The sequence below is a fragment of the Podarcis muralis genome, chromosome 15 (assembly GCF_964188315.1).
Source record: "Podarcis muralis chromosome 15, rPodMur119.hap1.1, whole genome shotgun sequence".
Classification (NCBI taxonomy): Eukaryota; Metazoa; Chordata; class Lepidosauria; order Squamata; family Lacertidae; genus Podarcis; species Podarcis muralis.
In genome coordinates, this window is record NC_135669.1 from 29,471,870 (window position 1) to 29,497,503 (window position 25,634).

The 25,634-nt window shown below is 44.5% G+C and overlaps 1 protein-coding gene across 2 annotated transcripts in view; it reads left to right on the forward strand.

The window, feature by feature from the left end:
* Positions 1-5,167: 5,167 nt before the first annotated feature.
* HIP1 (huntingtin interacting protein 1) overlaps positions 5,168-25,634 on the forward strand; it is a 71,701-nt gene continuing 51,234 nt past the window's right edge. The window contains exon 1 of one of the 2 annotated variants that reach the window (XM_077919715.1): positions 5,168-5,329. In XM_077919715.1, coding sequence (XP_077775841.1) covers positions 5,279-5,329 — 51 coding nt within the window. In that variant the 5' untranslated portion in view covers positions 5,168-5,278. The remainder of the gene's footprint in view (positions 5,330-25,634) is intronic. The other variant, XM_077919717.1, reaches the window with a different exon arrangement.

Sequence of the window (25,634 nt, forward strand, 5' to 3'; positions counted from 1 at the left end):
TCTCAGGTACAACCGAACCTGAGTCCTTGGGGGCGCCGCCTCCCCGGGCGGGAACGCTGCGGGTGCGCGAGGGAGGAGGGCGGCCCCCGGGGGCTGGGAGAGCCAGGCTGCCGTGGCTGAGAGGGCTGCTCTGCCGGGCGCCGCTGACATTGGAACTTAGAAAACTTCCCGGGGCAGGACCCCGGTATGGGCCCCCCCAATATTTTTTATAAGTCGGCGCCCCTGCATGACTTCTCCCAAAGACTCATGAGAAGTTTAATTTATTTAGTATGTAGAGAGTTCTTAGGAGACCCCCTACTCCTCTCCCAGAGCTACAATTCTCAGAGTGGTTTGGCAATCAATCCCCTTTCCCAGGGAACTCTGGGAACTGTAGTTATAGGAAGGGAATGGGGGGGGGGGAATCTCCTGACAACTCTCAGCACTCTTAACAAACTATAGTTCCCAGGATGCTTTGGAGGAAATGATGACCATTTTAAGTGGGATGATGCTGATTTAAATCTATAGGGCAGCTGGAGCATCTTTCTCGGAACAAAAGGTTAAGCAGAGCCCCGTCTGCCCTTCCTTCTGCAATCTCACCCACCCAAAATCCCCTCCAGCCTCTCATTCCTCAGGATTGCATGTGAGAATTGGAGTCATTGGGGGGGGCAGTTTCCAACATGGCAACAAAAATCAAAAGGAAGTAGAAAAGCAAAACCAGAACATGGTATATTTCATATGAAAAAGATAAACTATATACACACACTAAAGACTGCTGTTTGGCCTCGCCTTCATCGAGTGCAATGAAGAGAGATGTTTCCATTTCCCATCCACTTCATAAACTCGAAGGTTATTTCAAAGCCATCCAAGTGCATAGCCATTGCTGCCTCCAGTGGCAGGGAGTTCTGTAAGAACAAAAGAGAAGCCCAGCTGCTGGATCATCCTGCTCTCACAGGGGACAACCAGGTGCCCCCTTGGGGAAGCTCATAAGTAGGTCTCAGGCACAGGAGTGCTCTCCTCTCCTGTAGTTTCCAACAGCTGGTATTCAGAAGCATTGCTGCCTCCAGCTGACTAGTGGCTAGTAGCCATCAATAGCCCTCTCCCCCATGGCTTTGTCTAATCCCATTTTGAAGCTACCTTAGCTGGTGGCCATCATGGCAGAGGGAGGTGGGAAGGGGCAGCCTGATGGGAAAGGGGGCCCAAGTGGGTTGATGCCAGGGAGACCTACCCATGGCATTTTGCCAGGGGTCCATTGAGCCTGGCGCCAGGTCTGGACTTGACAAGGCAAGGGTGGGGAGGTGTCACTCATATGAAATTTTAAAAACGAGGTCTTTAAAATTTGCGTCCTGCCAGGGGAGGTAATGAGTGGCTGCTCCCAAGCCCACCCTTGGGTGTGACTAGGTAGCTAAGTAAGACACAGACTTGTGCTTCCATCCTCAGTTGGCAATCTCAGAGTCTTCCTGTGTTTGGCACACAGGGTCCTCCTTCACAACCTGGACACCAGATGGCAGCAGAAACAAGGTTGTGCCCACAGACCTCCTCCCTTCGTTTCATTCTCTCCTCCTCCACCTTCCAGAATTAATAAATGTTCTGTGATTTCAGAGAACTGGAAAACTCTGAGTTGCAGGGGCAAACTGTAGCCTGCAGACACTGCTTGTGTCTCATTCCTGCCCCCCCTTCTCTGAGTTTGCCTGTGAAATTAAATCTATTCCATTTAATTTATTTACTTACAACGGTTATAATCTCATTTTTTCCTGCAAAAGGTTCAAGTTCATCAGTTTTGTTTACTTAATTAAATGACATAGTTTTATTTGGATTTTGAATAAATGTGCAGTTAATTGTTAACTTTTTTGCATTTTATTGTATCTGCTGCAAACTGCAATTCTGAATAATGTTTTTTATACAGTAGGGGCACTGGAGATGAGTTCATGAAATCAAGGGGCCAGAAGAAGGTTGGGAATCATCATAGCTTATTGTGGGCTTCAGCAACATATAATTTGTCCTTTATAAAAAGTTTTCTGATTGAGCTGTGTTTCAAACCTCTGCACAAGTTAGGAAGGTGGTTGGAGGATGGATGGCGGCTAACGGATTGAGGTTGAATCCTCAAGTACTGTTCTTGGGGGACAGGGGGCGGGCGGGTGTGGTGGACTCCCCAGTCCTGAATGGGGCAACTGTGCCTCTGAAGGACCAGGTGTGCAGTCTGGGAGTCATTTTGGACTCACAGCTGTCCATGGAGGCGCAGGTCAATTCTGTGTCCAGGGCAGCTTTCTACCAGCTCCACCTGGTACGCAGGCTGAGACGCTATCTGCCTGCAGACTGTCTTGCAAGAGTGGTGCATGCTCTAGTTACCTCCCACTTGGGCTACTGCAATGTGCTCTATATGGGGCAACCTTTGAAGGTGACCCAGAAACTACAACTAATCCAGAAAGTGGCAGCTAGACTGGTGACTGGGAGCGGCCGCCAAGACCACATAACACCGGTCTTGAAAAACCTACATTGTCTCCCAGTATGTTTCCAAGCACAATTCAAAGTGTTGGTGCTGACCTTTAAAGCCCTAAATGGCCTCGGTCCAGTATACCTGAAGGAGCATCTCCATCTCCATTGTTCAACCCAGACACTGAGGTCCAGTGCCGAGGGCCTTCTGGCGGTTACCTCACTGCGAGAAGCCAAGTTACAGGGAACCAGTCAGAGGGCCTTCTCAGTAGTGGCACCCACCCTGTGGAACGTCCTCCCATCAGATGTCAAGGAAATAAACAACTATCTGACATTTAGAAGTCATCCTTGTTTAGGGAAGATTTTAATGACTGGTTTTTAAATGTATTTTTAATCTTTTGTTGGAAGCTGCCCAGAGTGGAAACCCAGCCAGATGGGCGGAGTATAAATAAATTATTATTATTATTATTATTATTATTATTATTATTATTATTATTATTGTCATCGTCGTCAGCCACTTCATCATCGTTGCATGGGGTTGGACTAGATGACTCATGTGATCCCTCCCAGCCCTACAGTTCTATGAGGTTGAAAGGATTGTGAGGTTAGGGTGGCCCTACAAAGGTGTCCCATCTAGTACAGGTAGAGTTGTCCTATGCCAGGACTTATGGAGTCAGGTAGCAATTTGGCCTACCATTCTGAGTGTGCCCACCTCCCCCATTCCTCTGGGGGCTTGCAAAGTTCAATTATTCATCCTTTGCTTTGTGGAGAGCCAGCTACGGCTGCATCAAGTCCATTAGCCCCATCTGGAACAGACCCCGAATGAAGGGGGGGCAGCTTTCCAGAAAGTGAATTAGAGAAGGACGAGGTGACGAGGCAGCAAAGTGGCGGCAGGGAAGGGGGGAAGGAACCACCCTTGGGGGGGTTCTCATCAGATGCTTCTGTGCTAACTGGAGACAGATAGAGCTTGCGGCAATTAGGGAGGGGGAGAGAGTGGAAGGCAGCATGACTTCCAGCTTCACCTCATGCCAGGCAGGGCATGTTGAGGGTTAAGCTCTGGTGGGCCTGCACACCAGGAATGGTGTTGCAGCAATAACAGAAAGGCGTCAGCTGTGCTGGGACAAGACAGCTCCATTGGACCTCAACTGCCGGCTGGGGGCAGCTATGCCATCAGAGGGAGAGATGGGAAGCAGGGGGCTTGGTTCCATCACCTTTGCCAAAAGCCCAGCTTCATCAGGCATCTCCTGCCCCTGCCAGCTGCTCAGTATAAGAACAGCTGCTTTAAGAATTGGTGCCTGAGTTTCATTCCTCCCCCTGCTTCCTTCCTTGTCCTTGTGCTTTTTTAGATTGTGAGCCGGAGGGCAGAGCCAGCCTTGCTTTAATTGATTGCATGTAACCTATTCTGGGAGCCTTCTGGCTGAAGAGTGGGATGCAAATGCAGTACTCTAAATAAATAAATGATAAATTTGTTTTATTTATTTATTATTTCCTAAAATCTGTACACTGCTTGATTGCAAAAAACCTTGGGAGCTGCCAGTCAGTACTTATTTCTATTTCTATTTTATTTTTTGTAAAGCAGCCAGCTGTACTATAATTATATAATAATTAATAATAATAATAATAATAATAATAATAATAATAATAATAATAATAATAATAATGCTAGTGTGTGTTGTGGGAGCCTTCTAAGCTCTCTCTGCTTTCTTTCTTTTTCTGGGGGGTGAGATATGGGACAAAATCTGCCCCCCCCCCCCAATAATTTCTTATTTCCACAATCATTTATTTTGGTGCAGTTGCTTTTAAATGCATCTTCCCAGGAAGTATAAATATAGTTTTATTCCTATTGTTATTACTTTGTGTCCCCTCGCCTCTGTGCTGGGGGGGGGGGGGGGAATTGCCCACACTGCCCTAAATCTGGTGCTGCTGCTGATGTGTTTTTAGTTTATTGTGGTTTTAATTTTCTGACTGTTGATTGATTTTACTAATCAATCTAATTTTTTGTAAACCCCCTTTTTGCAGTTAAATTTCATAAAAGAAATACAACATATTTTCATATTATAGCATTAATATTTATTTGCATTTCCCTGCCCTGAGTCATTTTGGAAGCCAGTCACAAAAAGAGGGTTGCGAATTAACACAGTATTATTAATCATGATTATGGGATTAATAACGATTATGGGATTATAATAATTAACACAGCCGAGACGGGCCACCTGTCTAGCTCCACAGATGTTTCTGGACTCCACAGCTTCCCTCATCACCATCCCTAACCACTGGACCATGATGCCTGGGGCTGAGGGGAGTTGGAGCCCAGCAACAACCTCTGGAGGTCCGCACGCTCCCCACCCCTGCATGGAGGCAACCAGCCGCCTTCCAGATGTTTTGGACTACAACTCCCATCAGCCCCAGCGAGTACGGTGGGGGGGGGGACTGCAGCTGTGGCCGATGGGAGTCGCAGTCCTGGCCGTTCGGAACGCAGCAAACTTTGTGGAAGGGCGGTGTCCGGCGCACGTGGAGGAAACGGGAGGAGCCTAGAGCAGCATCCAATCGCAGAGGCGTTTTCTTGAATTCTCCCTCCTTTAGGCGGGGCTGCCGCGGAGACGCCCGGGGGATGCTCCCTTTCCGTCTGCGAGAGAAGGAAACGGGCGGGAAAGAAAGCCCCTCCCCTTTCGTCGCGGACGCCCAATCGCGGCGCCTCGGGCGGTGAGTGGCAGCCGCCGCGGACCAACGGGCGGGGCGAGTGGCGTTCCTGTCAGAAGGGCGGCCGCGGCCTCCTTCGCTTCTTTCCAGGCCGCCGCGGGGCGCTCGGGGGGCTCCTTCAGGCGCGTCGCCCGCCCGCTTCCCGAGGCCCCCCGGAGTTATCGGCGGGATGGTGGACGCCGCCGTGGCCGCCGAGCGGGACGCCTTCGAGAGGGGGCAGGTACCCTCCCGTGGGGCAGGGCGGGCGGGTCGGTGGTCGGAGAGGGGCAGCGGAGCCAGGGGGGCTGTAGTCGCCGCCGACGACCCAAGGAGCTCCCCTGGCGAATACCCTTCTCAGGCTCAGTCCTTTATGTTGCTGGTGTTTGTATTGGCCGCCGCCCCTTTTTATTATTTTATTTTATTTCTGCTTGCCGAGGTGACTCGAAGCTTAAAACTTTTAACGCTGGAACTGGTGGGCATCCAGTGAAGCTGAAATGTGGGGAGGATTCGGGGCAGAGAAAAGTCATTTCCACAGTGCCGCGTTAGTCTCTGGAACTCTCTCCCACAGGAGGCAGTGACTGGCCAGCTTTAAAAAGAAGTTCGGGCAAGTTCATGGAAGGTCTTGCCAAAAGCTACTAGCCACAATGCCTCGACAGCCAGAAGTACTAGTTGTTATTATAGTTATCAATTACGTGTATTAGCTGCTTTTCGTTTTACCAAAGTAACACAAAGTGACCTTCAGTTTTTTTATTGTTGTTATTACCTGCACTCCTCCACACCCAAAGGTCCCAGTGTGGGTTACAGCAATTGAAATGCATTCCTAAAAACTGTTGAAAAGAAGTTAAAATTACAGCAGTTGGGTAGGTCCTTAAAATATACACCTTGAGTGTCAGAAGCCTGGGCAAAGAGGTGCAAATTCGGCATCCTCTAGAATTTATGTAATGAACATATAAACAAACAAACATATGCATTAGAACCAGATAAAATAAAATAAAAACAACCCATATATATATATATATATATATATATATATAACATGACTTCATACACACTTACTTCCCCCTTCCCTTAAGTGCTGTTGGAAAGCAAATAAATAATCAGGCATGTAGATCTTTTTAATAGTCATAGTAGGAAAAAGAAATGGAACAGTAACCCTAATCCACCCATTAAGAACACACGTACAAAAAATCCAAACTAAAACTGATAGCAGAAGAAAAAGGGGAGAGGAGGAAGTAAGCTCTAACAATACCTTAAGCAGGAACAGATTCAAAAGCTTGTTTATATATATATTTTAAAAAGGAAGTTTTTGAGTGCTGTTGGAATGCAAAGAAAAAGGAAGGTGGCCTAACCACAGAATAAAAGTTGTCACGTTCACTGTTTACAATATCACAATCTTGCACTTGAACTCCCTTGTAATTGACCAAAGTAAAAACATAACAAAATCCAGATCATCCATCAGCCTTGACTTCCGACAGTAAAAAATGTTTGCATATGTGATCATCACTGGGGGGAGAGGGCTCAGCCCCCTGTCTAAGAGCCCTGCAACTGGATCAGACCAAAGGGTCTAGTCTAGCATTCCTGTTCTCACAGAGGCGAACCAGGTGTTCCAGTGCGAAGCCCACAAGCAGGAACTGAGTGTAACAACACTTTCCTCACTTCTGAATCACAGCAACTAGCATTCAGAAGCATATTGGTAGTTTCCTTTAGCAGAGATAGAAAATAGCCATTGTTGCCAGTAGCTGTTGATAGGCTTCCTCTCCATGAACATATCTAATCCTCTTTTTAAAAGCCATCCAAGTGGGTGGCTATCGCTGTGTCTTGTGGGAGCAAATTCCATAAAGATGTTTTCACTCCTCTGCAAACAACCACAGAGATCCCATGATGGACCACACCACGTGCAGCACTCATCATCCCTGTCTTCTGGCTATGCTGCCTGGGCTAATGGTGGTTAGGAGTTGGCTGGAATATCCAACATTTTGCATTTAAAACTAAGTTAAAACTATAGGCGTGTCCATAAGGAAGAAGATGGTCCTTCAGGTAATTTGGTCCCAAACCATTGGGACCTGAATTGTGAAACCAGTACTTTATATGGAGCCCTGAAATCACTATAGACCAGTATGGGCATTTAAAATCCAATGCTTATACAGTGGTACCTTGGGTTAAGTACTTAATTCATTCCAGAGGTCCATTCTTAACCTGAAACTGTTCTTAACCTGAAGCACCACTTTAGCTAATGGGGCCTCCCGCTGCTGCCGTGCCACCGGAGCACGATTTCTGTTCTCATCCTGAAGCAAAGTTCTTAACCTGAAGCACTATTTCTGGGTTAGCGGAGTCTGTAACCTGAAGCATATGTAACCTGAAGCATATGTAACCCGAGGTACCACTGTACAGTATAATTAGACTAACAGCTTTTTGACAGAGATTTGGCTGTGCTGTATAACAAACCAATAGGAGTTCAGAAAGGAGCAGTTATTTGCTGTGTCAATTGGGCTCTCATGACATGGCAAAGTGAACCAGAGGCTAATCAGTTTCCTTTTAGCTGCATCTTGCCGCTGCTGTTGCACTAAGAATTATCTGTTTTACTACATGTTTGCCCTGAGCAGCCTAATCGGAACAAGATAAGATAAGAATCGAATGTAAATAAATAAATAAACACCAAACCAAAAGGAGAAAAGAAAGGGATAGAAGGGTAATTCATTTATATGGAGACATGTCCTTTCAGCAAAACCGTAAGGCACCCTGTGATACTTGAACTCAACATTATCTGTCTGAATAATTATACAAGCATCTAAATTGCAATGTGTGCCCCATTTCACTTGAAATTATCCAGTATGTGAGTTTAGCACCCTTAAAATTCAAACAGGCTGCCCCCCCAAAGGAGGCAATACTAGCAGGAATCAGATTTTCTTCTGAGCAATAAGCTGTTCTGATATTGATTTGTTTTGTTAGATTATTTGGGTTTGCTTTGCAAAATAACACCATAAATGTTAAATGGAGTGCAAACAGAGAGTCTTGGAAGAGACCTGGAAGAAGTGTTCTGGATGTGAGATGGCAGGGTTGGATAGGGGTTTTTTAATTCCTAGATAACATGATCAAACTTCTACAAGGTATATCAAGTTGTCTGCTCTTTTAAGCTGCGTCAGTCTCAGCTCTGTAGATGAAGGTGTGAAATGGAAGTGAAAGGTTTGAGAGAACAAATAGCTTGACTACTGTGAAAGCAGGATGCTGCACTAGCTGGGCCACTGGCCTAAATCAGCTGCAGGGCTATTCTTAGGTTCAGGAAGGGAAGCCTGGGTGCTGAAATACGGTACTTACTGTTGTGCTGTTTGGATATCTCAGGGAGAGAGCCCTCCCAACACAAGGAAGGGATGGAGATGGGTACTGTATCTTATTAAATTAATGTTCTCATTGTAAAACACAGCAGCCCAGGGAAATAGAAACTGCAGCTCTGCCTGTGTGAAGTTCTGCATATCACTTTGTAGTTAACCTCAAAGAGTATCCAAAGTTACAGTTAGAACACATATTGGACTAGATGAGCATTTAGTCTGATCCAGCAAGGATCTTACTTTCTTGCGGGAGCAGGGAACAAATCTGGAAGACTTTTTGTTTGTGATACGGCTCGTTTTTCTGAGCATTTTGGTGTATGATATGCTTTTGTTGCAATATGTTTGAGGTTAAACACATTTCTGAGCCATCTTGACTAGTCGAAAGAAAGAAAGAAAGAAAGAAAGAAAGAAAGAAAGAAAGGGGGAAGACTTTTTAGGGCTTCCTAGCAAAAGAAAGAAAACACCTTTAAAACCCTTGCTTTCTGGCCTCCTGCAAGGATGAAAAGAAAGGAAATTCACAGTAAGTCCAACTTCCCATTTGTACAGTCTGGGGATTTGACATTTTCCACAAGGGAAGTGCATATATTTGTTGCATTGCTTATTGCACTTTGCTTTATCTCTTTATATAGTGTTCTGTGTCAGCAGCAGGCAAATGCTTACAGAGCAAATAAATAATGGTTGTGGGGAGGTAGATAAAGGAAGACCAGCTTCAGTCCACAGATGGCCTCCAGCTAAAGGTGACAAACTAACAGAGACTAGAGAGAAGACAGCAGCTAGGCAGAAGATTGAAAGTGACCTTGCTGCTTCTCAGTGGAAAGTGAAAGGTTATTAGGCTGTGGTGTGAAGGTGAGGGAAAGGGCTTTGTGTAGTTGCTATTCTTTTCCTTCCTTTAGGTAAGAGAGTATTTGGAGTTATCTCCTGAAAAGACTATAATAGTTATGAAATCCATATTGCCCTTTTTCACACAGATCTCTTCTCCCCCCGCCCCCTCCAATTCTGGGTGATATGCCAAGTCCTAATGGGCTTTCTGTTAAATGAAAGAGGCTCAGCCAAAAGAGAGATGCAACTGTGTGGCTTGCTTTTCTTCCTTTGCACAGCTTCAGATTCCATCTTCAGCTATCACGTGGAGGAAATCAGCTACGGAAAACTGCAGAAACTGTCTGCCTTCCTAGAAATTAGTACAAACACTGCACCTGCAAATAAGAGGCTGACCAAAGTTATTGTAAGGTGTATCAGTAGGTTCTTGGTCGTTTGCTGTTTCTTCATTTTCTGTTTTCTGACACTTGGTTCCTATAGCTAGACAGCAGTATATTTATAATACTGAGTGCAGTGATGACTGGGAAAGAGAGGTAGCTGGAAGTCCCACATATTCAAGGCACGTGCCCTGCAGCACGTGATTAATCCTGACACCTGCAAAACATTCTCCTTTTTTACCAGGGTGCCTGCCAATTGGTAGATGTAGATAGACCATGCAGCCCTTGGAAGGTTAAATAACAGGCAGGGCAAAGTGCCCAGCTTGGCTTCTGTGTCCTGATTTTGTCCAGCTCACCTACCACATCTGCCCACAGGAAGCAATGAGTAATGCAATGCCTGTGAACCAGTGAATGATCCATGCCATGGGACAACTGAATTTCTACCTAGCATGGCAGGAACTGTATATGAAACGCTGAGGACGAGAAACAAGGTGACAGGAAGATGGAACAGGATTGCAAAGGACATGTGAGGATGGGGATAGATGCAAAGCACAAGCAGTGAAGAGACTCCCTAAATGCTGGGAAATCTGTTCACCAGTGAGAATGGATAAATGCACCCGGGAGACCAGTGCTTAGACATACAAAAGCAGATGTGGCTTTTATCCAGAAAATGTCACATTAGCTTATCTGAAACTCCCTGTTTCATGTGTAAAAGCATTGCATGCCCCTTCCTATCCGGCTAACGAAAGGATTTGATGAAATATTAAATACTGTTCTCTTGCAGGAAACACATGGCATATAGAAGGAAAGAGCCAATTGTGCACACATGTGAACTAAAAGACCCATGAGTAACCTGCTTCTTCATTGTCTGGATACACTGCTTTGAAACTTTGGTGATTAAGCTGTTAAAAAATAGCTGAAAGAAATAAACAAGACTTTTATATTATTAAGAAATTTGTATACCACCCTTTGCCAAAAGGTCACAGGGTAGTTTTCAACCTAATAACACAAGAACTTCAAACAATTATTTAAATAAAACTCATAATAAAAATAGCAGTGGCATGTTTTTGACCGCCACTGCTCCCCTCACCCAAAAGCCTGCTAGGAAAGTAGGCCATGGTAATGGTGGTGGCGGCACACCTAACAGGCATTTGCATCACCATCACTGACTAAAAAGTGTATTAGTGAAGACAAGACATGGGTTATGGCAAGTTTGGCTCTTCTGGAAATGGGCAGAAAATGGACTGGTCTTGAGCAGTGGCTGTTGATTCCAAGTAACTCAGGTGAAGGGAACTTAAAGCAGATTTGCTCAGTGTGCCCTACAGTTGACATGCTGTTGTGTGGCTTCTGTCACTCAGACTTTACCAAGGCAAGGCAACTCTCTTAGGAATAGTCTGGCAATTGGAATGTTGTTGCTGGGGATGCTTGTGCTGCTTTTGTGTATATCTGGCTGCCCAGATGTAGCGTCCTTGCTGAAGGTAGTGTATAATAAGCCACTGAGCGGGCAGGCATGTAGAGTCCCCATCCACAAACTGACACTTGTCATATGAGGGATAATTGGTAGGGGAAAGGCTTGAGGAGAAGGTGGCTTGCTTGTGGATGCTTGAGGCACATCGTTTCATGCTGACCCCTGGGAAACCTGGAAAGGTGATGGAAAACTGGTTCTCTTTAGAAGGTGCTATAAAGTATATTTTTAAAAGAAGAAGAAGTTGTTTGCCAGTATTTGAAGAGATGTACTAGGAGAAGGAAAGGATTTCAGATACAAATGGAAATTAAAAGCACAGCAAGTTCTTGGGCCTCGTATCTGTTTTAAGTCATTCTGCAAAGACCATAGCACTTGTGTGATCTCAGCATGGGGTGGGACAAACACTATATGGAAGAAGGAAAAGCCCACACATACAGACAAGGCAAACTGAACAAAGGAATCGCTCCTGCCCTGTTGTATCACAATAGAAATCAAAACACTTACCGTATTTTTCGCCCCATAAGACGCACCACCCCATAGGACGCACCTAGACTTGGGGGGGGGGGGGGAATAAAGAAAAAAAATTATTTCCCCCCCAGGCGCAGGGCTGGCGCGGGGGAAGCCCGAGCTTCCCCCGACCCCAGCCCCCAGAACAGGCTGCTGCTTGCGAGCCCGGCGGGACCTCCCGCCGGGCGCGTGAGGCTTGCGGACACCTGCCCGAAGCATGGGGCGTGCTCCGCAGCGCGCCCCGTGCTTGGGGCTGCAGGCTGCCGCCCGCAAGCCTCGCGCGCCCGGTGGGACCTCCTGCCGGGCGCGTGAGGCTTGCGGATAGCTTCCTGAAGCCTGAAGAGCGAGAGGGGTCGGTGCGCACTGACGCCTCTCGCTCTCCAGGCTTCAGCAAAAGCCTGCATTCGCCCCATAAGACGCACACACATTTCCCCTTCATTTTTGGAGGGGAAAAAGTGCATCCTATGGGGCGAAAAATATGGTAAGTACCGTAAGTTTGCTTTCCACAGGTAACATGAGCAAAGCTGAATGGTAGTGGAAAATGTTCATTTTCCTTCAGACACAGTGCATTGTATCAAACGAAATTCTACTCTGAGTAGGTCTAATTTAGTGGACCAAATTTAGTGATGTCTATTCATTTCAGTGGGTCTTAGAACTTAGTTGGTTACACCCAATATATGCTTCTAATAATGTCCTGGAGAGCTGGTTGTTCGTTGCTTCTTATTTGCTCTTATGCACATTATTCCTGGCTCGTGCCTTGTATGAGCCCCATGCCAATTCAGCACTGCAAAGGCCATGCATGGATTAAACAGGATTTGTTAGTTTTATCTAAATACTGACTTACTAATAAAAGCATTAAAACCCCAAACCACCTGCTCTTTACTCCTTTTTGAAATTTGAGCCATCCACCAGTTTTGCTAAGAAGTTAAATTTGTACACAGGAAACTGGGTTCTCTGAAATTGCCGCAGTGTTGCTATATATAAAAATATATTTCTGTTCTGAACAGCTATTTAAAGAATTGACATCAGTACAGACAGACCAAAAAAAGCAAGTGCTTTTGTCATTGGCAGGTGATAACATGGGAAGAAGCCAGAAGCATGCCCATTTTTTCAGTTTGGCTACTGCGGTATTAGTTTATCAGTCTTTACCATCTTAAACTGGTGTTTAAGAGAGAGCCTTTTTTAACCTGTGGGCCACTTTCCCTTCTGGCCACATGCCAGTGGGGGGTGGGGCCAGAGGCAAATGAATGTAAAAGTTCCCTTTATACAGTAAACTACCTTCTACACACATACACACATCCCTCTGTATTCTCCATCTAGGCAAGCAAGAGGCACTATCAGAATTCAGTGACACATTCCACCCAGACAAAATCACTTGGTGTGAAGTGTGACCATTGGCAAGTTCTGAGGGCCAGATAGAGGGGGTCTGAAGGACTGCATGTGGCTCGTAGTCTTGAGGTTCTCCACCCTTGCTCCAAAGATCTGTGTGGATCTGGCATAAGGTACTAAATACCTATGCTTAATTTCATGGGAAGAATTTCCCCCACAAATCTGACTATTCATGCAAGTGCTGGGCCAGGCCAAGCAATTTGATCTATGAGATTATGGACCATAAAAATTGCCCTGCAGGCTCAGATCAGATGTCCATCCAGCTGTGCATTGTGTATTTTATTTGTAACCAGTTAGATGTTTGGTGGAAGCTCACAAAGAGGGCGACATGGTGAGAGCATTCTCTCTTGATGTGGAGGTTGCACTTTAGCTGTCATATCTTGACACCATTAGAAGCCTTCTTTCTACATGCATATTTTTGTAAAAGCACTTCATTGTAACATCCTTCAGGATATGTTCAGTAAATTGAGGCTGTTTCCTAAGCCTGTGAAGCCCTATTCCTTAATCTCAGGATATGCATGCTTTCCATTGCACAAATTGGTGTTGAAGAAATATGGTGAATGAAGCAGAATGCATTTAATGGATTAAATTGTTCACTTGGTATTAAAGTGTGGAATTAATCTCTTTAGTTACTGGAGTACTCCCTGTTCTATTTCCAGTACTGGGTACTGTCTTCAGAGATTGGAGGATGATAGGAACTGGTCATGTTTGGGTACTTGATTATCATCTTCCAAAGCAATTACTCTATTCTTAACTTAAAAATGAAAAGCGTAATGCTGGTAGTCAACAAAAGAGGTAAGGCAAATCTTTAAAAATGTAGTATAAACACTGACAATTGGGAAACACTGGCTTGCTAGTGTTCCAGTTGGAGAACAACCTTTACCAAAGGTGTCATGGACTTTGAAGATGCTCAAACTGAGGACAAAAGGGGGAGGCACGCTTGGCAAACCCTCACTATGATCAACTCCCGCCCAGAAACATGTGTCCCCACAGTGGAAGGATGTGTAGATCCAGAATTGGCCTCCACAGTCACTTACAGACTCACTGTTAAGGGAGTCATGGAAGACAATCTTACTCAGCCACGAGTGATTGCCAAAGAAGAAGAAGACATTGGTTGACAGAGGTGCAAGCACGCATCCTCTGAAACAAGATGGATTGTGAGGGGCACTCTACATAATAGTCAATTTCTTATCCTGACGTTTGCTGGACTGTGTATTTTTAGTGCTCTTCTCACAGCAGTTTGCGAATAGTTTAGCTTTGAGTTCAGCATTCCTTTCCACACATTTCAAGCCCCGAGTACCCAGCAAAGGAACCGTTACAGTACTTTGAAATGTTCTTAGTTTGGTGGCTGAAGGACAGAGCCACGGATGAATGACAAGAGTAAGATGTTTGAGGGTAAGGCTTCAGAACAAGGGTGGGGGAGGGAGTTGAGCTTGAAGCTCTGATTCCTCCATAGGTGAAAGAGGAAAGACATTAATGTGGTCTTCATTAGTGGGCTAGTCAGAAGCCTAGTTTGACTGCAGGAGGGAGCCTTCCTGTATGTTGTAGTTTTGAGCAACTGCAGTTTGGAGAATGAAACCGGCTGAGGCCATTACTGGAAAATGAAGGTGGCTTAGATTCTGCTGGGGCTGGCTTTCATCTATGTTGGAGATACACAGGTGAACTATGTCTCTCACTGCCTATAAAGATCCCTTTCCGCATAAGGAGAGCTAGTTAATATGTGTGCGCTCTTTCTGGTCTAGTTACATTTGCTGTAGCTGGGAGTGATGGCTTCTGTGAACTCAGGTGGAAATGTCCACTGGGCTTGGGTGGCATCGGCTACTATCCCGTTGAACATGGGCTGAGAAGTACATTCCTGGAGGTGCTGTATGTGTGATATTGCTTGCATTGGCCACCGACCCCAGTGAACAACAGGAGGTCTGAGGTGATTCAGTAGAGCTAGTCTTTTCATCTTGCCTCTTCCACAAATGTGCCCTGTCAGAAGGTGGGCCACCCAAGGCCAACACTTGCTTCTGCTTAGGTATACAAAATATGAATTTGTTAGGCTGTCTACAAAGGGAAAGAGAGTATTTTGGTGCAGAAAACAGTTTGGGGTAAGGAAACAAGAGCTAGCTCGGTTGTTTGGATAGGTTCTGGGTGATGCTGTCTGATTGTGCAGGCGCGTTAAGACTTCAGTGGAAAGGCAGCTGAGATGAACCTTAAGCATGGAGGGTCAGCAGTACCAACCCCACAGTGGCATTCTCATTTCCTGTCCCTCAGGGTCCCTTCCCAGCATGCCGATTTCACAGCCTGGTGCTTGCTTTTGCAGGATGACCTAATTCCTTTGTAGCGAAGAGGCTGCATCCCCTGAAAGACCAAGCTGTAAGCTGTTCTGCGAATAGCTCCATTATTCTGGCAGCTGGTGTAGGCAGCTATCAATTCCTGCACGGCAGAAGATGGCATATTAAATATTTACCATACAGAAATGACGCAACTGACAACAAACAAAGGATCTATTAGGGGGTTGGGAATTTGCTCTGGGGTTTGGGAGAGCAACCTCCTCTCATTTAAAAAGTGTTTGCACTGCAGTTGTGAGCAGCTCTGTGCTCTCAAAAGAAAGTGCAACATTTATCTGGTTTTTACCTATTCAGAGTGGCTTGAAAACAGTGAAACTTGTAAAAATTCACGATGGAAGAATGGAGAATGAAATTAATGGATTATGCAGAACTTGATAAATTAACAGGAAAGATCCGAAATCTACAGGACCATAAGTTCACCAAGGAGTGGAGTAAATTTGTAGATTATCTGAAAAGTATATGCGATGAACAAACAACGTTTGTGGGTTTGCAAGAAGTTCTGTGAAGGAATGATATTAGAAGTATTGTAAAAAAGGGAATAGGGAGGAGGAAGGTTCTCTAAAAGGCAATATTAAATTAGGTAATGCGTAAGAAAGAATTAAAACGGAGGATTCGCAGAAGAGCTGAGGGAAGTCCAAAAGAATGTATTCATACAAACTTTTATTATGTGCTTTTATAATTTTGTATTGTAAAATGAATAAAAAATATTATTAAAAAAGAAACTTGTAAAAATTCAGTTCTGGAAAAGCTGATTAACTGCACCTAAAAGGCAGCCTGGAAGACCTTGGCCACTAGCAGCTCACACTCTTTGCCTTGAGAGGGTTCATTGCTTAATGGCCATGATGGCCTCAGGGCATGAGTAGCTGTGAGTTACTGGCACATTGTCTAGATGGCTGCAAATTAGAAGTTTACCGTACTCAGGATACACGCAAAGGCTTAAGCTGTGGCTCAAGGTAGTTGTGTCTGTTGGGAGTAGTGATTGGACTTGCTTTCCTTACCACTTCATTTAATGTTGAAAGGATTTTTTTTCCCCTCTTGTGACTCTGTATATGTATTGGTGTTTTGTGGTTAATGTGACTGCTTGGAACAGGTGTTGCTGCAGCCAACTTGTTAATTGCAGACAGACAATTTATAGGCTGTGTGTGAGGGGTGCATAAGACAAATCTTTCTCTTTCTTTCCTTGTGGCATCTGAATGTTTCCTCTATGTTTTAGAGGTTGGCTGGTGAGGATCATAATATGAGTTCTTAAGCTAACAGTTCTAAATTTAGGCTCCTTGGTTTTTTCCAGTCTGCCCACAGCCCAAATCCATGATGTTGCCTGCCACATGGAGCCCAAACTGGCACTGCTTCTGCCAAAAGTGGCACTGCTTCTGCCAAAATCCATGATGCTGCCTGCCACATGGAGCCAAAACTGGCAATACCTCTGCCAAAAATTGTGGTGGGCTGCTGGGAATTTGAAAAACATATGGCTCTGAATCATATGGGAAATGTCTTTGTCCAAGATAGTGGAACTGTTAAACCTTGGCCCTTGTCAGAGGATCTCCCTCCTTAAGAAGCTGTTCGTACCCTTGGAGGTGAGAGTGGGTGGTGGGAGCTATCCAGTGGAGTCTTTCTGTGACATTGGCCTACCAGAAGTCACTTGTACCACAGCAAGTCTTATAGGAGGCTTCACTGATGGCATCCTTTGCTCTTTCATAATTAGACTTTGTTAAGGACCTTTTCCCTCCCTTGAACATGCTACAGAACATGGTACTTCTTTTCTGAATGGCTGTTAATGGGTCATGATGATTTGAGTAAGCCCCTGTGCAGGTGTTTCAATCATCTTCTCTTCCATCCACAAACTTCCTCTTATTTATTTGTGCCATTCTGCTTTTCACCTGTAGAAGGCAATAAGTGATTGCTGCTGATGATCCCAGGTTGAGGAGGGCCAGATCATCCTGAACTCTGGGGTTTTCTGGAATGGCAACAGAACATACGGAATTTAGGCTCAAAAGTAGGAAGTTGGGAGCAACTGGTAATCCTGAAACTCATGAAGACACATAGGATTCCATGGGGGGGGCAGGAAAGCTCCTGGTGGGCTTGGTGTGAAACCTCTTCCTTACACTGTCCAACTTCCCCAGCCTGTTATTCACTGTGTTCATATTAGTTTAGATTTCCTTTTTTTGCTGTACTGTCCAGAAGGGCTCCTGGCGCTTGTATGGTAGCTGTGCTTCTTGAAAGCAGAAATGAGCGCTAGGGAAGGGGAATCATGCAAATCGAACATGTAAATACTATTAAATGATAACTAGTTTGTTATTAAATAAAGTGGATATGAGTACATATTAGCCCATCCTTGTATTTAATTACTTGCATGGCAGCCACAGGCAACAAGGAATTGCATTCAGGCTGGCTGAGGAAGGAGGGACCCAGCATAGAAACCCAAAATATTCACGTTGCGCACTGAAGAGAAATACTGTAGTTGTTTTTCAGGGATTCACTGGTGACTTATGATTTACATCTTCAGGGTGAAGCCTCTGTCTAGAGTCTTTGGGGGGTTCCAGAGGCAAGCCTAGCAGAGTCCCTTCTGGATTTCCACTGCTGTTTGAGAGTAAATATTGATCAGGCTCACTCTGAAAACAGCTTTGTCAAACACCTGTGCTCTGCAGAGTGCTGTTGGGTTAGCTGCCCTGAGAGAGGTGGTTGTTGTGGCATCACCCTAGATAAGTGGAACCTACCTGCAAACTTACTGAACCTTTCAGGACCCACTTGTAAACCATCAACGCCTTTCATCAATGCCTTTCAAGGCTTCTACAAGCCTTTCTTTTAAAAGGGTCTCAACAGTAATGGTGTGCTAGTGGTCAAAGCCCCTGGAACAAAAGCCCCTCATTATGCAACCCACCCAGGAAGATGTTGGGACTTTCACATTAAGAAGCACTGCCCTGGACTCCCAGCGCAACTGATGGGAAGATAGTATGTTAACCTACTTCTACACAGATGCATCCTAATTTACAGTAATCCGTTCCTCATACCAGTTGTGTTGGCCTGTTATCCTGCCAGAGAGGTTGTGTTCAGAGACTCCTATCAGCAGTTGTGCAATTAAACTGCTGTCCAGCTGAATACAGACCACTGTCCATGTACAAAAGCCTCCCAGGGATTACTAACCTGTCTGAGATGAACAATGCGGGGGGGGGGGGTTTAGCACCAGTTGTTGCCGCTGATAACAAAATGTCCCTTCACTGGCCTTTCACAGCAGTTTTGGGGGTTTTCAACCTCTGGATTCATGTGCTTGTGGCATGCTCAGACTGGTGTGGTTTTAAGCAGATGTTCTTTCAGAATGGTGTTAGTCTTCTGCAACAGTAGCCCTGTAGTGCGGAGCACTTCTGTTCAGAGTTCCAGAGAATCCATACTCCTCCCCCAAACTTGGTTTCCCCTTTTTTCCCACCTCCTAATGGTCAGCCAGCCATCCGTCTCCACTGAGCATGTCTAGCCCTCATTGAGCACCTTTTGTTTTTCCTCACCCTACCTTGGTCTCCGTTTTGGATGGGGGTGAATAACACTCTTGGGCCCAGTCCTGTCTACATTGAAATCTTTCATTTCTCTATTGTTTTCTGTGTGCAACTCACTTCCTTGGGTACATGATATAGTAGGTTGTTTTTTTAGTATGATTCAGAAAAGGACCTGTTCAGACAATGTGATGGTTGTTTCTGCGATTTTTAGATGTCTGTGCCTCTTCCTCTCTTTCCAGCAACGCCCTTCCATTCCCCCTCCCACCTGGCTGTCAGTTTTCTTTCCCACTCAGCCAGTCAACATTCCATGCTCTTTAATTCTTATTGGACTATATCTGAGGTTTTCCTTCTTAGAGTTTTTATCCCTACAAGGGTTTTGAGTAACTGCCAATCTTCAGTTTGCCAATTTGCCAATCCTTCCCTCTTGTGTGTTCTGGGGTGCCATTTTTGTCTACAGCACAACATAGACTTGAATCAGAAATTGAAGATCCATTTTTGATGGTGCTAATGCTGATCAAGTTTGCAAACAATTCTCTGTCTCCGGTCGCCACTCATTTAGTGATCTCTCAAGAATGGAAGAATGCATCTTGTTACTCTTTGGACCTGTGGTTTTTAAAAGTCATGTTTATTGCCATCTCTGAAAAACTGGCTCATAGGTTACGTTCTGCCAGGGGCAATGTAGACCCCTCTAACTTTGCTTCTGTTTGGGAGCTGTTTGTGATTTATATGATCAAACAATCTCATGGCTGGCACAATCCTGCTAAATATGATTTTATTTGGCAACATATATGAATTCTTGACATATTTTACATTAATATGATCCTTGTTTCCAACCATGGAATATATTTTGTGCTATTCAGGCTTTTTAAGTTTTATTTTTTATTATCTTGTATTTTTACTCTTGCCTTTATGATGGTTTCTGTTATGTATTTTAGGTTGGTGTCTTGTTTGTCATACTGTATTTTAAAATCTCATTAAAAAATTATGTAAAAGAAACAAAATAGAGCTAATGATGTACTTGGAGAGGATCCATATTGGGTAAATTTGCCAGTACTGAGAAGCAAAGGGTGTGACTGCATGTTTCTTCCATAAGCTGCTGTCCGATGACTTCCTGTTTTTGTTATTCATAAGCAGAACTGTGCCCCTTCTGTACATTTTGGACTAGGTAGTTTTAAATCTAAGAAAAAGGTTGGATGACAGGAAGGGGGTGCTGCAGCCACTGGTAAGAGGAGGGAGGTTGCTCTTGGCAATTCAGTGCTTGGATGCTGTTGCAGAGGTTGCAAGAACAAAGTTTCCTTTATAAGCTGATCTCTGCCTCTTGCTTCCTCAGATGACCTAGTGCTCCTTCAGAACATCTCCTCCTCGCCAGCTGAGAGGAGGTCTGCTTTTTCCTTACTCAAGGTGTGTCTTGAGAAAAAAATGCAACACAGAGGCGTCTGTAGAGAAAAGTTGGGCAGCCTCCAGCTTTGCTTCCTTCATTTTTGCAAAGATTTATGACAGATAAAACATCTCAAGTGTAGTCTTTCTGAAAAATGGTAAAGGAAAAGCTTCAGCTGTGAAGTTTGGAGTATGTAAAACTTATGCTCTCCACACTCAAACAGAGAGGGGTGAGGAAGTTTTCTGTTGTGCTGTGCACACATGCAATATCCTATTTGAAGCTTCCTTGAGCTTTGGCTGTGTGAATCTGCTTGGCAAAAGCCCACCCTTCTTTATTGTCCATCTCTTCATTGGTCTTTCCCAAGGGGAGCAGTCAGGAGTGAAATGAGCTGGCCTTCTGAAAGAGGCTCACTAATGATGGGGAAGGTCAAAACTCTTGCCATGTGGCAGCTTCCCAAGAAACCTGCACAGGATCATGGAAGGGCAGGGGGCCTACAGCATGCTTGGGTGTGCATCCAAGCAGTGACTACTTTTTTTGCTTCTGTATCAGAATTTTTATGTTCTGTATAAATATCTCAAAGCTTTTAAACTTGCCAAATACAGTTAACTTCAATGCCAGTTTAACTGAAGTGTTTGATTGGAAATTGGAAATGTCACATTTAGTTCTAGATCCAGTGTGGTGCAGTGGTCAAAGACCAGGGTTGAAGTCACCGCTGGGCCATGAAGCTGACTGGGTGACCTTGGGCCAGTCACTGTCTTCTTTTGGCCTAACCTACCTCACAGAGTTGTTGTGGACTTTAATTGAGGAGGGGGAGGACCAGCTTGAGCTCCTTGGACAAAAGGGCAAGACATAAACACAATAAATAATGATTCATAACAATAAATTGAATATAGCACACTTACAGGGCAATGTAATGCATGTTTACTCAGAAATGCATTTCCTTGGGTTATATACGCTTCAGGTTACATATGCTTCAGGTTACAGACTCCGCCAACCCAGAAATAGTACCTAGGGTTAAGAACTTTGCTTCAGGATGAAAACAGAAATCGTGCTCTGGCAGCGTGGCGGCAGCAGGAGGCCCCATTAGCTAAAGTGGTGCTTCAGGTTCAGAACAGTTTCAGGTTAAGAACAGACCCCCGGAACGAATTAAGTACTTAACCCGAGGTACCAATGTAAATGTCTTTAGCATTGGTGTCATTCCATGTCAAGTGATTCAGGGACATAAATCTTACCATTTTATATTGCTTTCCGTTTCAGTTTCCTAAAAGTAGTTTAATAGAAGGTCTCACATCTTAGTTTTAAATTTTTTATCTCCCATTTTTGAGTAATGAGGGTTTTAAAATTTAAAAAAAAATGTCAATTTTGGTCTTGCCAGACTACACAAAGACCTAAACACAGCCCAGAATTGAGATATTCCAAAACTGAAAATACCAATCTCTTCAGAACTTCATGAGCTTAAATATGATATGGCACATGATGGACTTTTAGATTTAAACTTTTAGATTAGATTTGTTCCGATCATTTAACAAGTGTACAAAATTTTAAGAAAATTGGACGACATGTAGTAAAAAAAATCATCAAAAATTGTACCACTTGATATGGAACGACCCATTGCAGCCTTAAATTGTTATATGCAAAAATATTCAAAGCTTTACTTAAAAATTATTTTTATTGCAATTCTTGTGCTGTATATGATTCTCCCATTCATTGTCAGCCTTCTTCAAACTGGTGCCCTCCAGATGTTTCAGATTACAACTCCCATCAACCTCAGCCAACTCTGCTTTGGGTGGGAATGGGTTTAGGAAATTACTAGTTCAAATTGCATTCATTCCATCCTTGCTTCAGTTTCCTGTGAATTTGTTTTCGTTGTTTCTCAGACATGTTATATGTTGTTAACCCTGGGTAATGGTCAGTGAGACCCTGCCTCAAGAGCTACGCATGCACAGTGGTGTTAGGAGGTTTTTATGCTGCATATGTTGTGCCATATTTTAATGAAATGTTGTATCCCACTGTGGGAACCTTCAGGTTGAAGGTGGGTTATAAATAGCACTATGACTATATAGCCCAGTAAGCTGTGACATGCACCTTCTTCAGGAGAGTCGAGAAATATTCCTGATTCCAGAACTGGAACTCCTTGGCCTCCCTCCCTGTGAAGAATTGATTCTGCCTAGCTGCATTGCCCAGTTGAAATCTGCATGAATCAGCTAACAGAGGAAACACTATCCTGAGGCCATTAGTATGTTGCTTATTTCTTAGAAATGCAGTGCCTGTTTGTTCTCAATAAGCACATCGTCCTCCAAAGAGCACTCAGTATATTGCCATGGCTTCCTAGTGATGTGTGTACTCTCCTTGGCCTGGGTGCCCCAGTCCAGCCTGTTGCCTCTAGCGGTATCCTGTGCTTCCGGAGACAGCTAAGCTCCCCTTAAGTTTCAGGGATTTCATGAATATTAATAAAGATATTTGCTCTAATCCTATTAGGGAAGGAAGAGGAATGGCAACAAATTGATCTCAGAGGGACAGACTGGTGAATTTGTGCTAAGCTCTTATCCCAGTTGGGGAGGGATGCCAAATTAATATGCCATCTTGTAATGATGCATTGTGAAATGTAAAGGCTCATCATGACAGCTCCCATAGGCACATCCCCAAAGACAGTAAAAAATGCAGGCAGCTATGTTGATCTGTTATTTATTTTATCTTACACACCAACAGCATTACACAGCATAATACACAATGTGCTTGGATCAACTGACAGTGATCAAATAGTAAACTGGCAAAGTAGTAGTTAGCATGTTGGGTGTTGGCTGGGAAGCACCGGATTCGCAGCCCTGATTAGCTAGCTTTGGACCAGGCTCTGAGTCCACACATGTTCCAGGCCAAACCCTGGCAAGGTCCCTAAACAGCCTCCCTTCCACCAATACAGCAGCCTCTTGTGCATTCACGCAAGTCCTCTAACCACCCTGCGGTAGCTGGAAGGGCACATACTTCCACCCACCCACTTCCCTTTTCTGATAGCGGGCCTCAAATCTGTTTCAGATGCCTCTAGCCCACATCTCCCATATTGTGTATCAACTAGGAATGTGCTTGCAGGTTGGCGGGAAAAACATATCCAAACATCTCAGGCCTTCTTTCCTCATAGCTAAGTAACCACATTTGTACCCTGGAGCCATTTTTGAGGCCAGCTTGAGTTCTAGAATCTCGTTTTGGTGCAGAAAGCATTGGACCAGTGCCTGGCGCCAAAGAAAGTGTGTTGCAAGGAGCACTAAATAGACCAGCCATCTCCTGCTAGTGGAATGGAAGGTTTCAGAATAAATCTTCCTGGCTGCCCTACTTAACACAAATCACTGGCTCACACCATGACCCCACCCCCACCTCCCCATGTCTCTTGCTTGACTCTCTGTATCAGCCAATCTAGAGGGGGAAACTGGTGCTCTGCTTATACATCTGAAGCAGTGAAATGGTGTGGAGGAAGAGGAGCACCAGCATTTGCCTACGATTTCTTTGCTTTCTGTCGCCTCTTCACTTAATGTTTTCCAAAGAAATTGTCCAAGCGAGCATCTGGATTAGGCATTGCCTTCTTTGCAATGATCCTGTGTAAAGCTTGCCTCATGGCTGCTTGACAGGAACAGGCTGGGCAAACAGAGACTAAAAATAGTCAGATCAATAATTACAGCATGAGACCTCTGCCTCCATTTCTCCCTCCTTGGGGAAAAAAAGAGGCAATATGTATATTTGACAGAGCAAGTGAGGCAGATTCCTGTAATGCTCTCCTAACCTAAGGCTGGGCTCATTGCCCACACTCCCTGGCACAGAGAGAAGGGCACCCAGTGCTCTTCATCCTGGGTTGCACAAATTGATTCTAGGCCCCAGTGATTTGCCCCTTTCAAGTATTTTTAGCAGTACTTATGGCAACCTGCCTCCAAACCCAAGATTCCACTGTTGTGCACATCTGTAAAGCAAGTGAAACTCTCTGCTAGGCCCCATTATTGCCACAGAGTTTTGGGGGGGAGGCTTGTGGGCTTTGTAGTCCAACCCGCTGCATGATGCAGAAAGCTGCCTAGCCTCTACTTCCATGTGAACTCTCTTAAAGTATTTGAAGAGTGCTATCATATTCTGCCCCCGCCCCCGTCTTCTCCAGGATAAACATTACCAGTCCCTTAATTGAAGATAGCATCATCCTTCGACTTATTGTTTATTTGGACAGCACCCTCAGTGTCTAAAAGTGGTTATTGTGAAAATGGGATGTTGGGGAAAGAGCTATACCTGCTCTAGTCACATCCAGACTACTGCAATGTGCTTAGAATCGGACTGCCAGCTTGTCTGCATCTGTATTGGAATTGTTTTCATATAAATTGTTTTATCACTTGTGGGTTTGCCATGCTGAGCTCTTTTGGAATGAAGGGCAGGATATAAATATTAGTGGTAGTAGTAATAAATAACATCATCAACAGCAAGTGGTACAGAATGCAGCAGACTAGTTGCTTGTGGGAGCCAGGCAATTGGAGCATATAACATGAACTGTGTATTGGCAGTACGGGTTGCCCATTTACTTCAAAGCTCAGTTTAATGTTCTAGATATTTTAATCTCCTCAATGCTGCTCAATCAGGTTATTTTCAGGGTCACCTACATCTGTATCAAAACTGCCTTAAGATCAGCCTCAAAGGCCCTGCTGGTGGGCTTGCCATCAGGAACTGTTGGATCGATGGGTGTTAAAGATGGTGGATCCTTGCTTTCGTCACCCTTTCCCTCAGTAGGTGCATGTGGCCTGACACTGATGACTTTTAAATAGGCCCAGAATACCGTTTTTGTCCTAAGCTGATTTTACTTGATTCCTTGGCAGTTTTGCATTTAACAGCTGCTTTTAAAAAACTATTTAATGGTTTTCTGCTTGTTTTCCTATTTTTTTTATACTGATACTGCTTTACTACTGCTTTTTAAAACATCTCTAGATGTCTGATATATTGTGGTTTTATGGTTTACAATTAGGCTATGAATTAATTTTTATGTTTTTAACGTGTTGTGAGCTGCCTTGGGAAGGTTAATCCCCCCAAAAAGGTGACCTTTAAATATCAGAATGAATTGAGAGACTGCATATTGTGAGCTGAGATGCAGAAGCCAAGGATTAGATGAGCAGGCTCATTGAAATGAATGAACCCAACTTAGTAATGTCCATTATTTTTGATGAGTCTATTCTGAGTAGGACTAGCATGGGATGCAACCCCAAGTGCTAAATGAGCAAAGCCGATGAGTGGAGGCTTCTCTGCTTTCTCCAACTCACCCACTAGTTATTTGTGTGCTTGGCATGAGTTCCTCCTAGGAAGCCTTGACCGTGATGTGTAGGGTGCTGTCCTTTTTCTTCACCAAAGAGTTGGTATCCCATCTGTCCTGAGAATGATGCAGTGAACTTCAATTGCTGGAGAGAACAGATGTGCTGAAGGAGGAGCAGCTGCTTGGGGAAGGGCTGTGGCG